Below are 12,979 nucleotides of genomic sequence, written 5' to 3'. Positions count from 1 at the left end.
AAAAAAACATCCACTATTGTTTTTTTTTGACCCTACTATGGGCACAAAGAAATAATAATGCACACATACAGTATCTCACAAAAAGTGAGTGGTATAATATATATATATATATATATATATATATATATATATATATATATATATATATATATATATATATATTATAATGAAACAGTATTTCTCAAAAGTGAGTACACCCCTTACATTTTCGTAAATATTTTATTATATCTTTTCATGTGACAACACTGAAGAAATGCCATTTTTCTATAATGTAAAGTAGTGAGTGTACAGCTTGTATAACAGTGTCAATTTGCTGTCCCCTCAAAATAACTCAACACACAGCCATTAATGTCTAAACCACTGGCAACAAAAGTAAGTACACCCCTAAGTGAAAATGCCCAAAGCGACAATATTTTGTGCGGCAATTTTCCCTCCCCGGTATCATGTGACTCGTTAGTATTACAAGGTCTCAGTTGTGAATGGGGAGCGGTTGTGTTAAATTTTGGTGTTATCGCTCTCACTCGCTCACACTGGTCACTGGAAGTGCAACATGGCACCTCGTGGCAACGAACTCTCTGAGAATCTGAAAACAAGAATTGTTGCTCTACATAAAGATAGCCTATGCCATCTTTATGGCTGTGTGTAATGTGCAGGAGTCCAGAGCTGGGTGGAGGGGTAATGTGCTTTGGTCCCGAGCAGGGGGGGAGACACGGGGGCAGGGCAATATGTGTAATATGCAGGGGTCCAGAGCTAGGGGGAGGGACAGAGTTTGTAATATGCAGGGGTGCAGAGCTTGGGGGGGTGGGGCGTTATGTAAAATGCAGGTGTGCAGAGCTGGGGGGGGGCTGTGTAATATGTAGAGGTCCAGAGCTGGTTGGCTGTGTAATGCACAGGTGTCCAGAGCTGTGGGGAGGCTGTGTAATGTGCAGGGGTCCAGAACTGGGGGGGGGGGGCTGTGTAATGTGCGGGGGTCCAGAGCTGGGGGGGCTGTGTAATGTTCAGGGATTCAGAGCTAAAGGGGGGCTGTGTAATGTGCAGGGGTCCAGAGCTGGGGGGGCTGTAAAAGTTGGGGGGTTGTGCCAGATATAGGATCTGCCCCGGGTGCCAAATGCTCTAGGTGTGCCCCTGATGGAGGGGAGGGGGGGGGGGTGTCAGCCTGTCAGTGCTCAGACCATACGCTGCATACTGCATCAAACTGGTCTGCATGGCTGTCATCCCAGAAGGAAGTCTCTTCTAAAGATGCACAAGAAAGCCCGCAAAAAATTTCCTGAAGACAAGCAGACTAAGGATATGGATTACTGGAACCATGTCCTGTGGTCTGATGAGACCAAGATAAACTTATTTGGTTCAGATGGTGTCAAGCTTGTGTGGTGGCAACGAGGTGAGGAGTACAAAGACGAGTGTGTCTTGCCTACAGTCAAGCATGGTGGTGGAAGTGTCATGGTCTGGGGCTGCATGAGTGCTGCCGGCACTGGGGAGCTACAGTTCATTGAGGGAACCATGAATGCCAACATGTACTGTGACCTTCGGAGACTGGGCTACAGGGCAGTATTCCAACATAAAGACCCCAAACACACCTCCAAGATGACCACTACCCTGCTAAACAAGCTGAGGGTAAAGGTGATGGACTGGCCAAGCATGTCTCCAGACCTAAACCCTATTGAGCATCTGTGGAAGGTGGAGGAGCACAAGGTCTCTAACATCCACCAGCTCTGTAATGTCATGGAGGAGTGGAAGAGGACTCCAGTGGCAACCTGTGAAGCTCTGGTGAACTTCATGCTCAAGAGGGCTAAGGCAGCGCTGGAAAATAATGATGGCCACACAAAATAATGACACTTTGGGCCCAATTTGGACATTTTCCTTTAGGGTTGTACTCACTTTTGTTGCCAGTGGTTTAGACATTAATGGCTGTGTGTCAAGTTATTTTGAGGGGGCAGCAAATTTACACTGTTATACAAGCTGTAATAAAATATTTACAAAAATGCGAGCGGTGTACTTTTTTTTTTTTTTTTTTAAGATACTGTGTAATGTGTGTGTGTGTGTGTGTGTGTGTGTGTATATATATATCACACTCATCCAGTAGCTGCAGGTGTTTAGGAGATGCGTCACACACAGAGTGATATATTTCAGGCATTCCTTTCTTTTAATTTTGATGATTATGGCTTGCAGCTAGTTAAACCTCAAAATGTAGTATCTCAGAAAATTTGAATATTACATAAGACCAGGGCTCGACAAAACTCGGGCGCCAGGTCGCGTTTGCGACTAGAATTAGCGACCTGGCGCCTGGGGCAGCACAGCTGGGGGTATGCTGTCTCCGCGGACCCCCCCGGCGCGATCCCGTCGGGCCGCGCCGCCGCCGGCCGGTAATTTAGCCCCCGGCTTTGAGGCCTTCTACGATCCTATGGTTCCTTCTGGAATCTGGCGCCCTCTTGTGGTGGCCGTTGGAATTACAACCAGCAATGCTAATGGATGCAATGCTAATTCCCCTGCCTGCCAGCCTATCTTCCTTCCCTTTACTCAGAACCCCTAAACATTATATATATATTTTATTCTAACACCCTAGAGAATAAAATGGTGGTCGTTGCAATACTGTCTGTCACACCGTATTTGCACAGCGGACTTACAAGCGCACTTTTTTGGGGAAAATGAATTTAATAAAAAAAAAAATAAGACAACAGTAAAGTTAGCCCAATTTTTTTTTATATTGTGAAAGATAATGTTACATCGAGTAAATCGATACCCAACATGTCATGCTTCAAAATTGTGCCCGCTCATGGAATGGCGACAAACTTTTACCCTTTAAAATCTCCATAGGCGACGTTTAAAAAATTCTACAGGTTGCACTTTTTAAGTTACAGAGGAGGTCTGGGGCTAGAATTATTGCTCTCACTCTACCAATCGCAGCGATACCTCACATGTGTGGTTTGAACACCGCTTTCATATATGCTTTCGCTTCTGCACGCAAGCTTGGCGGGACAGGGCGCGTTTAAAATATATATATTTTTTTTTTTTACTTTTATTTTTTTTTTTTCACTGTTCTTTTAAAAAAAAAAAAATTGTGTCAGTTTTATTCCTATTACAAGGAATGTAAAAATCCCTTGTAATAGAAAAAAGCATGACAGGTCCTCTTGTATATGAGATCCGGGGGGTCAGAGAGACCTCACGCCTCATATTTACACTAAAATGCAATTTAAAAAAAAATTGTCATTTGAAAAAAATAAAAAAAATAAAATGTCCCTCTAAGAGCTATGGGCAATGACTTGGAGACAGGTGAGGGGCTTGGGGGTATCTTCCCCTCACTCGTCTCCATGTCAGGCCAGGGACAGGTCCAGATCGCCGTCACGGACCTGGCTCCTAACTTTTTTAGCTGGCTCCTAGATTCCAAGCAAATTTGTCAACCCCTGCATAAGACCAATAAAAAAAGGATTTTTAATACAGAAATGTTGGCTTACTGAAAAAGTATATAAAGAAAGTGTCGCGCTACATATATTGATTGTACTAGAAAGCGCTTTATATATTGATTGTACTAGAAATTTCCACTTTTAGTGTGTTAGCGGCTGGTTTCTTAGAGATAGCGCAGTGTTTTTTGTATATTTTTTTAATTTACTGAAAAGTATGTCCATGTACAGTATAATATGCACTCGATACTTGGCCGGGGCTCCTTTTGCATGAATTACTGCATCAATGTGGTGTGGTATGGAGACGATCAGCCTGTGGCACTGCTGAGGTGTAATGGAAGCCAAGGTTGCTTTGATAGCAGCCTTCTGCTTGTCTGTATTGTTGGGTCTGGTGTCTCTCATCTTCCTCTTGACAATACCCCACAGATTCTCTATGGGGTTTAGGTCAGGTGAGTTTACTGGCTAATCAAACACAGTGATACCATGATCATTAAACCAGGTATTGGTATTTTGGCAGTGTGCACAGGTGCCAAGTCCTGCTGGAAAATGACATCAGCAACTCATTAAAGAAGGTCAGTAGAGGGAAGCATGAAGTGCTCTAGAATTTCCTGGTAGAGGGCTGCGCTGACCTTGGACTTGATAAAACACAGTGGACCAACACCAGCAGATGACATGGCTCCCCAAATTATCACTGACTGTGAAAATACTTGCATTTCATTTGGAAATAAAGGTCCCAGAGTCTGGAGGAAGAGTGGAGAGGCACAGAATCCAAGTTGCATGAGGTTCAGTGTGACGTTTCCACAGTCAGTGATTATTTGGGGAGCCATGTCATCTGCTGGTGTTGGTCCACTGTGTTTTATCAAGTCCAAGGTCATCGCAGCCCTCTACCAGGAAATTTTAGAACACTTTATGCTTCCCTCTGCAGACCAGCTTTATGGAGATGCTGATTTCATCTTCCAGTAGGACTTGGCACCTGCCCACACTGCCAAAAGTACCGATACCTGGTTTATTGATCATGGTATCGCTGTGTTTGATTGACCAGCAAACTCATCTGACCTAAACCCCATAGAGAACCTGTGGGGTATTGTCAAGAGGAAGATGAGACACCAGACCCAACAATGCAGACAAGCTGAAGGCCACTATCAAAGCAACCTTGGCTTCCATAATACCTCAGCAGTGTCACAGGCTGATCGCCTCCATGCCACACTACATTGGATGCAGCAATTCATGCAAAAGGAGACCCAACCAAGTTCTGAGTCCATACTATACTGTACATGGACACTTTTCAGTAAGCCAACAATTCTGTATGAAAAATCTTCTTTTTTTTTTTTATTGGTCTTATGTAATAATCTCATTTTCTGAGATACTGGATTTTGGGTTTTCATTAGCTATAAGCCATAATCATCAAAATTAACAGAAAGAAATGCTTAAAATATATCACTTTGTGTGCAACGCATCCATATAAATTATATGCATTTCACTTTTTGAATTGAGTTACTGAAATAAATTAACTTTTTAATATTCAAATTTTATGAGCGGCACCTGTATAAAGCTTTGACAGGTTTAGTGATTTCTCTTTTTGTATTATGGGGCTTTCCTACTGGTTTTCATTTTATAATCCTTCTTAAAGCTGCCATAGTAAGCATTTCTACTGTTGCTTAACTTTTTTTTAATAGGTTTTCTTCTGTCGTAAAAAAAAAAAAAAAAAACCTGCCTGTCAGCATTGTTCCCTTTTTTTTTTTTTTTTTTTTTCCGTACATTTAATACTACTTAAAGGAATCCGTAAATTAGGGGAACATGCAGCTTTTTCTTAAAAACAGAAACAGGTAGGACTCTGCTACAAAGTTTGTTTGTAGTTTGTTTAAAATCCATGCAATGTACATAGATCACCCAGAGAAGATTTGTGTGTTTCTCTCATTTTAGGAATTCGGCTAAGAGTTTACTGTCTGCTTCAGTTTGGTATACCTTAGATATCAGAGACATATATGAAACTTTCTGTTTTTCTTCTAGTTTTTTTGTAGCAAGAGACTTGTACTGAGAATTAATGTGCCAGAGTCTCAGCACCATAAGCTAACACACAAAATATGGGGGTTCATGGTTGATAACAAAGCTGTTCAACCAGCCAATGTCCACATAACATTGAAATATCAGTTCTGTTTGGAAGGAACCTTTAAACAACGTAGCAGACTGAAATTCAGGGCTACATAAAAACAATGGAACTCCAGGCAGACACATGCATGTGAACTGTTTTACCTGCCAGAGGATTTGTGATTCTGTTCTAGTCTTTTCTTATTATCTGCCACACCAAACGACCTTCCGGCTTTCTGTATCATTTGCCTAACTGGGGTGTAAATCGGCAGCATAATGATATTGTTCATTGAGCAAAGAGCGATGACATTGGAGGTTAAATTGGGAAATAATAGTATTGCCTTATTTTCTATGCTGTCTGGCAGGGTGGGGGAAATACAAGATTGCCAGAACCAAATTGCAAAACCTTGGGCAGGCTATATAGTTTGCATATATGTATCTCTGCTGTGTATTTAACAGGGTTGCCTGGTGTTCAGCTGTAAGTGAATTTTTTTTTTTTCCTGTTGTCTTGGTGGAGCCAGCACCAGCCTGCCGTGCTTGGCTTGGTGGGTATGCACAGTGCCAAAACACTCGGCATGCACAGCGAGGCCAGTATTTCCTGTTCAGCTGACTGCTCGGTCACGGTTGAATCTAACCCTTTGCTCCATGACTATGTCTGTATAAATGTATATATTTTGTGTTGAACTGAGCAGCACTTAACTTTTATGAAGTGATATCCTCAAAGGTCTGTTCCTTTTACTAGGGAAGAGCTCAGGCTTGTTTTAACACAAGTCCAAATCTGCCTAAGCTATCCCGCCAGGAAGCTGTCATAGTGAACAACCTGTCATAGGTGATGGAGGCATTCCCCGCCCTGCAGCCATGTATACGTGCCGCTGTGGGGCGGGGAATGCCTCCATCACTTATGACAGGTTGTTGACTATGACAGCTTCCTGGCGGGATAAATTAGGTGGGTAGGGACTTGTGTCTGAACACACCTAGCTCATTGCTATTCCTAATCATTACCTGTACTGTGACTTTAATTTAGGGAATTCTAGGTGGAAACATGGACCTTTTAGGAGATCACAACCATTATTGGCAAAGTACTCTTGTTGCCTGCCTTTTCCTTGTGTTGTATCCATTGCACGGCACTGCTAGCTTTAGTATTCCTTGGTGAGTGCATGAATTAAGTGTTGCCCAGCTCCTCTCAATGCCTTATATTTAAGTTTTTAGTGGCCTTGTTTCCTTTTTTGTGAGCCTTGCTCTCCTTTTTATTTTAGCCACACTTATCTGTATTACTATTCTCTCTATAACTCTGTCACTTTTTATTTACTCTTCTCTGTCCATACTTCTTTCATAATATCCTTCCTTCTCACCCACCACTATTGCCTATCCTTATAGTGATTTTTCTTTTTGATTTTTTAATGTGACCGCCACTCACTGTCACACACAGTCTGACCTCTGTGTTTCTCTTTGCTACTCTCCTCCGGTCAGCCCGACTCCACCTGCCCCCACAGGCCGCCCGTGCCCTGCTCCCTCACCCCCTGCAGATGGAGCAGATCTTTTCTCTGCCCGTGGCATTCTGTCGCTCATCCAGACCTCCACCCGCAGGGCTTATCAGCAGGTCCTTGATGTGCTGGATGACAACCGCAGGTGAATGTCTCCCCTCTTCTCTCTCCTAATACCCCTACTGCCCAAACATGCAGTGCTTGCAATAATTAATATATCAGTGTAGACCCTTGTGATTCCTATACATGTACAATCGTTGAGTGACTACATGTTTCCAGCCCTTCTTGTCTTCACGCCTTCCTCTTCTGTCCTTTGTTTCCCTTCCTGAACACTCCAGGCCAGTCTTGCGTGGAGGGTCTTCTGCCTCTGTTCCTGCTCCCCATCATGATAATACCAGGTAATTTGAGTGTAATTCCTGCCAGTGTGTTGACTAACAAGCTTAATCTGGATTGTTTAGCAGCAAAAAATTCTGCTGTTTGTGATTTTAAGTGCTGCTTTTGTCTTGCATTTTTTTAATCACCTCATAAAACAAACCTAAAAAAGTTGGCGATTTGATCGAAGTTATTATTTCTTTGCATTTTGGGGTATTGAAGGGTCACTCACAAAAACAGATATTTTTGTTATTGTTAAATTCTGCTAGCCTGAAAGACTCACTGTTGTCTTTTATTTCTTATATTTTCGCAACTGTAAAGAATCTCACTCATGCTGTAGTGGTAAGGGGAGTTGTACACATCTGTGTTCTCTGTAATGTATAATAAATGGTACATTCCAACAGACTTCCTTGTTGTGGCTGTAGGTGAAGCCAGGAATAGGGGTCTTTTCCTGCATATCTAAGATCTAGAAGAAGCTAGTCAATGATTCCACCAACCTGCTATTGCCTAATATCTAAGTTTTTGTTTGGACTGACCCTTTCATATCCTTGATACTATTGCATTTTTCACATGCTTAGAGTTAACTGCCTTGCATCAGGATTCCACAGCTTGTTTTCCCCCACAAAATAAAATCGGTTTCACCAAGTAGGTTTTTTGTAAGTGTTATGTCATACATGCGTTTTACTACACTCAGTATCATTTTGTGACACGCCATCTTAATCTGCTACAATATATTGTTTCTTTTCATGCAAAGCAGAATTGTAAATGGTCACTTATACCCATGTGTACTGTCGCTTCTGTAGGTATGCAGTTGCATCATTAGATTCTACTATGGATGGGACTCCAGATGACCTGACTTTAGTGGATGCAGCTTCACTTAGAAGACAGGTACTTGCCTACCATAGTTTTGGTGCATTTTCCATGTTTCCACTGCCTTTGGTTTGTAATGTTTAGTAAAGTGTAATGCTTATCTTCAATTATAAATTGTATTTTATCGCTTTCCTATTCTATGCAGGCACACGTAAGTGCACATTTATCGTGAATTTTTAGTAGTTGAATTAATCCAGGCTTGCACATAATCATGCTTACTGTACTGGTTCCGCTAAGTCTCCGTCAGATGCCCTGGTGACCGACTGAGTACTTTTTTTGTTACTCTGCCCGCCTTGACTGAGTATAGGTACCTCTAATATCACCTGCCTCCTATCCATAAACATTATGTCAGAAGCAACCAATCCGTGTCCGGGCAGATAAGGAGAGTGGAAACAGTGGCTTTGTGCTGCCTAGGCACTGGCAGACCTGTTTCCAAAGGCTTTGGGCGACCAGCATGGTAAGAATCTTTATGTAAAACCACAGTCCTGTGTAACTGCTAGATGTGGACTCGCACTTGAATTGGGAAGTGAAAAGACAAAAAATAACTTTCCAAGTGCTATAATTTGCTTCCACTCAGTGAATAAAAGGTGCATGAGAGCACCAGGCTACCAATATTGAGGTTCAAACATATGGCTGGCTGGATGAATGATGTCATTATGGCTTGTGTTGTAGTTTCCTTGTTTTTTGCGGGGTAACCTAAAATAAAAATTGGAAATGTTTGATTTGCAAGGGATGTGTGCATTGTATTTTTGTACATAACATTTAAATTAGGTTTTATTTAATTTCCTGATCTATAGATTATCAAGCTGAACAGACGGCTTCTACTTTTGGAAGAGGAGAACAAGGAACGAGTTAGGAGAGAGATGGTCATGTACTCCATCACAGTGGCCTTTTGGCTACTGAACAGTTGGTTCTGGTTTAGACGTTAAAAACATCCCTAGTTGTCACCTGTGAGGAGCTGGCCATACAGAGAAACACAAAGAGAACTACCAAACCTGAAAAAAAACTGTCTTGGATAATGCAGATCCAGGTTCGTGGCACAATTATTTTTTTTGCCAGCAGCAGGAATCTAGCTAAAAACACTGCATTCTTGCTCCTGGTTTAACTCCCTGAAACCCAGCTGGCTTGCATAGTGTGCATGCAACTCCGACTGTGATAGAATTCAAGTAAACTACATATATTCATTCTCAAGAAGGGTCTGTTTCATCACTGAGAACAAGACTTAATTTTTATATATGGCATGCTACAATCATTCCTGACCTGTAAGAGTATAAAGGCCTTGTCTTGTGGATTTTTGTGATAAGCTGAAGAAAAAAAGTGAAATGGGCATTTAGCGTTGTAGAGCAACTCAACCTAAAGTGTAATGCTGCAGTTTGGGTCTACTGGGGTATGGTCCAATACCCTTTTGGACTGTTGAGGTTTTCTAGGACTCCAGCAAAGTGAGCTCTCTCCCTAGCAGAGTCCTGGCACTGTTCGAATTTTGCTTTACAATGAATAGCACTGTTACTTTTGCCTGCTTGAATCTCCATATGTTCCTTTATGGAACCTAGCAAGCTGCATGTGACAGAATGGCTGCCAAGTGAGCATCTCCCTGGCACAGTCCTTTAAAAAACTATAGGGAATCTGTTGCAAAGCTAAAACATCTATATTTTAATATGAACTCCAGGTATATACACTGTTTAAAATGCACATGTTTATTAAATGCAACTAATGTAAGCATCTTAAACTTCTTGATATTGGCTTTTTAAACATTGGTATAGCAACATTCTGACTGTGAGAGGTACAAACTCAGTACTCTTAGCTAATCAGGAATTGCTGCATGCACTTTTTCTGACAAGGAACACAAATACTGTGCGAGAGAATAGAGAGCTCACCAGTTTGTTCCTTTACTGACCAAATACAGGCTTGGAGCAGGGAAGTAACCTTGCTGTTTTGCTGAACAGCAGTAAAAAAATGTAATGCAATCTGGGAGGACTACATAAATCTCGGGACTGCATAGACAAAATTGTAAATCCTTTGGAAAGTGAAACATCTCCCATATGTGTATTATAGCTGGTATTTAGTGAGTTGCCTGGAGTTCATCTTCAAAGTAGTATTTTTTTGGATAGAGTATAAAAAAAAAGGTTAGTACCCCTATCCTTCTTTTTTTTTCTTTTTTCTTTTTTGTATTGCTATCTGTGTTCCTATTGGTCCTGAAAACCATTGCCTCAGGTATAGAAAGTACAAAATATTTTAGTTGTAACTGGAACAGGCCACGGGGGATAATATTCGAATGGGGAAACCATATTCAGTGAATTTTGTCTTAGATGAGATATCCTGTAGGTTTCTAGATACCTTTTTCCTTCCTGCTGTGCCTTTGGAACAAAAAGTGAAGGGAGACCTCTGCAAGAGGACACATGCAGCAAAAAAACTGACTTGGTGTCTGACCATGCCCAAATGTTTTGGCTTTACATACACTTGAGGCTCAGCTGGAAGCTGCCCCTGGCCACTAGTTTGAATACTAGTTTTAAGGTCAGTGACGTGGCTGGAATATATGGGACATATATGGCATGGCATGGCATGGGAGTAATGGAATGGCATCTTGCAGGTGCGTTTTTTTGTTTCTTTTTCTGAAAAATTTCCTTTCAAGACTTTATATATGTTCCAACCAGTCAAATTCAAAACAAAACAAACCACTTTAGGTTGGATTGATTTAAAAAAAAATTGCTTGGGTACAATGTAATTATCTTTATAAAGGACTCTGTAATGTAAATATTTCTAGCTTTTGCCGCTTTTATTAGTTCAGATTTCAAAATTCACATGAATTATATTGCCACTATAAAATGAGAGAAAATGTTTATGCCACAACAAGCTGGTTCCATAGACATGTTTGAACGGACACTGGAAAGGGAACAGTAGTTTTCCCGCTTAGCTGTGGAGATATGTACCACTCATTGCAAGAATCTACTGGAAAAGTGTTTATATTTGTACATTTGTACCACTGTACACTAGTGATGTTTGTGCCTAATGCCTTTTTGTGCATTCACTAGATGGTCTGTGTGGTGTGCTGTAACTTATGTTTCAAAAATATAATTAAAGTGTATATTCCAACGAAAGACGCAAAGAAGACGCAAGGCTCGAGCTACCAAATGTGAACACTGAGGAGTAAAACTCAATTTAATTCAGTTCTTCTGCCCATACTGTGTTTTATTGAAAGCTAGGTTTAATGAAAGGAAACCTCTACTGTGACAATACATAAGCTGTCACTTCTGCATTTTTTTTTTAAATAATTTTTGACATAAGCTTTAATACTTTTAGGCACCGACTTAGAACAAGTATATGGATTCGGAGTTCTTACTTTAATTAAATTTCACTCACTGTATATGCTTGCTCTGTTTTAGTAACTCAGACAGCCAGTCCTACAGCATTTAGAGGAGGAAGGCACCATTGGCAGCCTACAATTTCAGCACAGGCATCCATTACGCTTAAGAATGAAGTGAGAGACTTGAATTCTAGGGGGGAAAAAACGCAACAAACAATATCTTCTCTTGGTCCTCAGCATCGGTACAGGTTTTAAGGAAGTCCCTTATTTTCCAGCAAATAAATTAGCAAACAAGATAGTGCTTGTGACAACATTGTGAAAAAAAAAAAAAAAAAAAAAAAAATTGGGCGCACATACTGGCATAATAATGCCTATAGGTTTAGATATAATATCTATCTTCAGTGTTTTGTTTGCTCCAAGTAACCAAACACACTACATAATTTAGGCCAATTTAGCTATATCACATGATTTTCTGTGTCAGAAGAGGTCCCATAGATAGTTTACTCATGTTATGAAATGGTGTCACATCATGTCCCCCATTTTATCAGGCGCCCTTGGACATCGCATAGTGTAAGTGACAAACTAGCCCTATCACATGAGATTTGGCCTCATTCAGGTCACTACACACTAGAGGCATGTAAAAATGCTGTACAACGGATTAGCGAAGGTTTGTAAGTATGAAGATTTTTTTTTTTTTTTAGAGGTTTAAAATAGCGATAGTAGATTATATTATATAGTATATTAATGTGTCTTGCAGGCTGTTTGATGAAAATGAAAACATGGCAAAACCCAGAATAAAATGTCGACATGCCCATACATACATTCAGAGGTCTCCTTTTTTTTTTTTTGTTTATGCACCAGGCAACACATTAAATGCAATGCACGCTGGGTCTTAGTTTCGGTGTGAAGTACTTAAGTTCCTGAAGCATTTTGTGTACAATACTTTTATAACTTATTTATCTTCTTGTTTTGATTGTGTGCTCTATATGTTTTAATACATTTTTTTTATGTCCTGCTTGTCAAAAGTACATATACTTCAACAAAAGTTGATGTAACTATACACTAGTCAAATAAAATGTAAAAAACACTGTTTATTTGCGTTCTTACTTCACTGTGAGCAGTGTGCATATATACTGTAGTTTCACTTGTTATAATGGTAAATGGTTAGCATGTCTCGAGGGCTGTTAAGAATGCTGTTTTAGAATCTATGACTTTAGGACCCCTTTCACACTGAGGCGCTTTACAGGCATTTTTGCGCTAAAAATGGCACCTGTAAACTGCCTTTTCTGCAGCCCCAATGTGAAAGCCAGAGTGCTTTCACAAACGGGGGCGGTGCACTTGCAGGACAGGAAAAGTCCTGCAAGCAGCATCTTTGGGGCGGTACAGGAGCGTTGTATACATCCTTCCTGAGGACCGGTGCCCAGAACTGGACAGCATACTCCAGGTGAGGCCGGACCAGAGTCTTG

General features: G+C 40.9%; 1 protein-coding gene across 5 annotated transcripts in view; it reads left to right on the top strand.

Moving 5' to 3' along the window:
* MFF (mitochondrial fission factor) overlaps nucleotides 1–12,605 on the top strand; it is a 45,784-nt gene extending 33,179 nt beyond the window's left edge. For 2 of the 5 annotated variants that reach the window (XM_077488529.1, XM_077488528.1), the window contains 4 exons: nucleotides 6,957–7,115; nucleotides 7,309–7,368; nucleotides 8,146–8,230; nucleotides 9,010–12,605. In XM_077488529.1, the coding sequence (XP_077344655.1) occupies nucleotides 6,957–7,115; nucleotides 7,309–7,368; nucleotides 8,146–8,230; nucleotides 9,010–9,141 (436 nt within the window). In that variant the 3' untranslated portion in view covers nucleotides 9,142–12,605. The remainder of the gene's footprint in view (nucleotides 1–6,956; nucleotides 7,116–7,308; nucleotides 7,369–8,145; nucleotides 8,231–9,009) is intronic. The other 3 variants (XM_077488530.1, XM_077488531.1, XM_077488532.1) reach the window with 3 other exon arrangements.
* The last annotated feature ends 374 nt before the right edge of the window (nucleotides 12,606–12,979 follow it).

The sequence above is a fragment of the Lithobates pipiens genome, unplaced genomic scaffold (genome assembly GCF_037356315.1).
Source record: "Lithobates pipiens isolate NorthernLeopardFrog02 unplaced genomic scaffold, aLitPip1_a1.2 Scaffold_18, whole genome shotgun sequence".
Lineage (NCBI taxonomy): Eukaryota > Metazoa > Chordata > Amphibia > Anura > Ranidae > Lithobates > Lithobates pipiens.
This window is presented reverse-complemented; position numbering and strand designations above follow the sequence as displayed.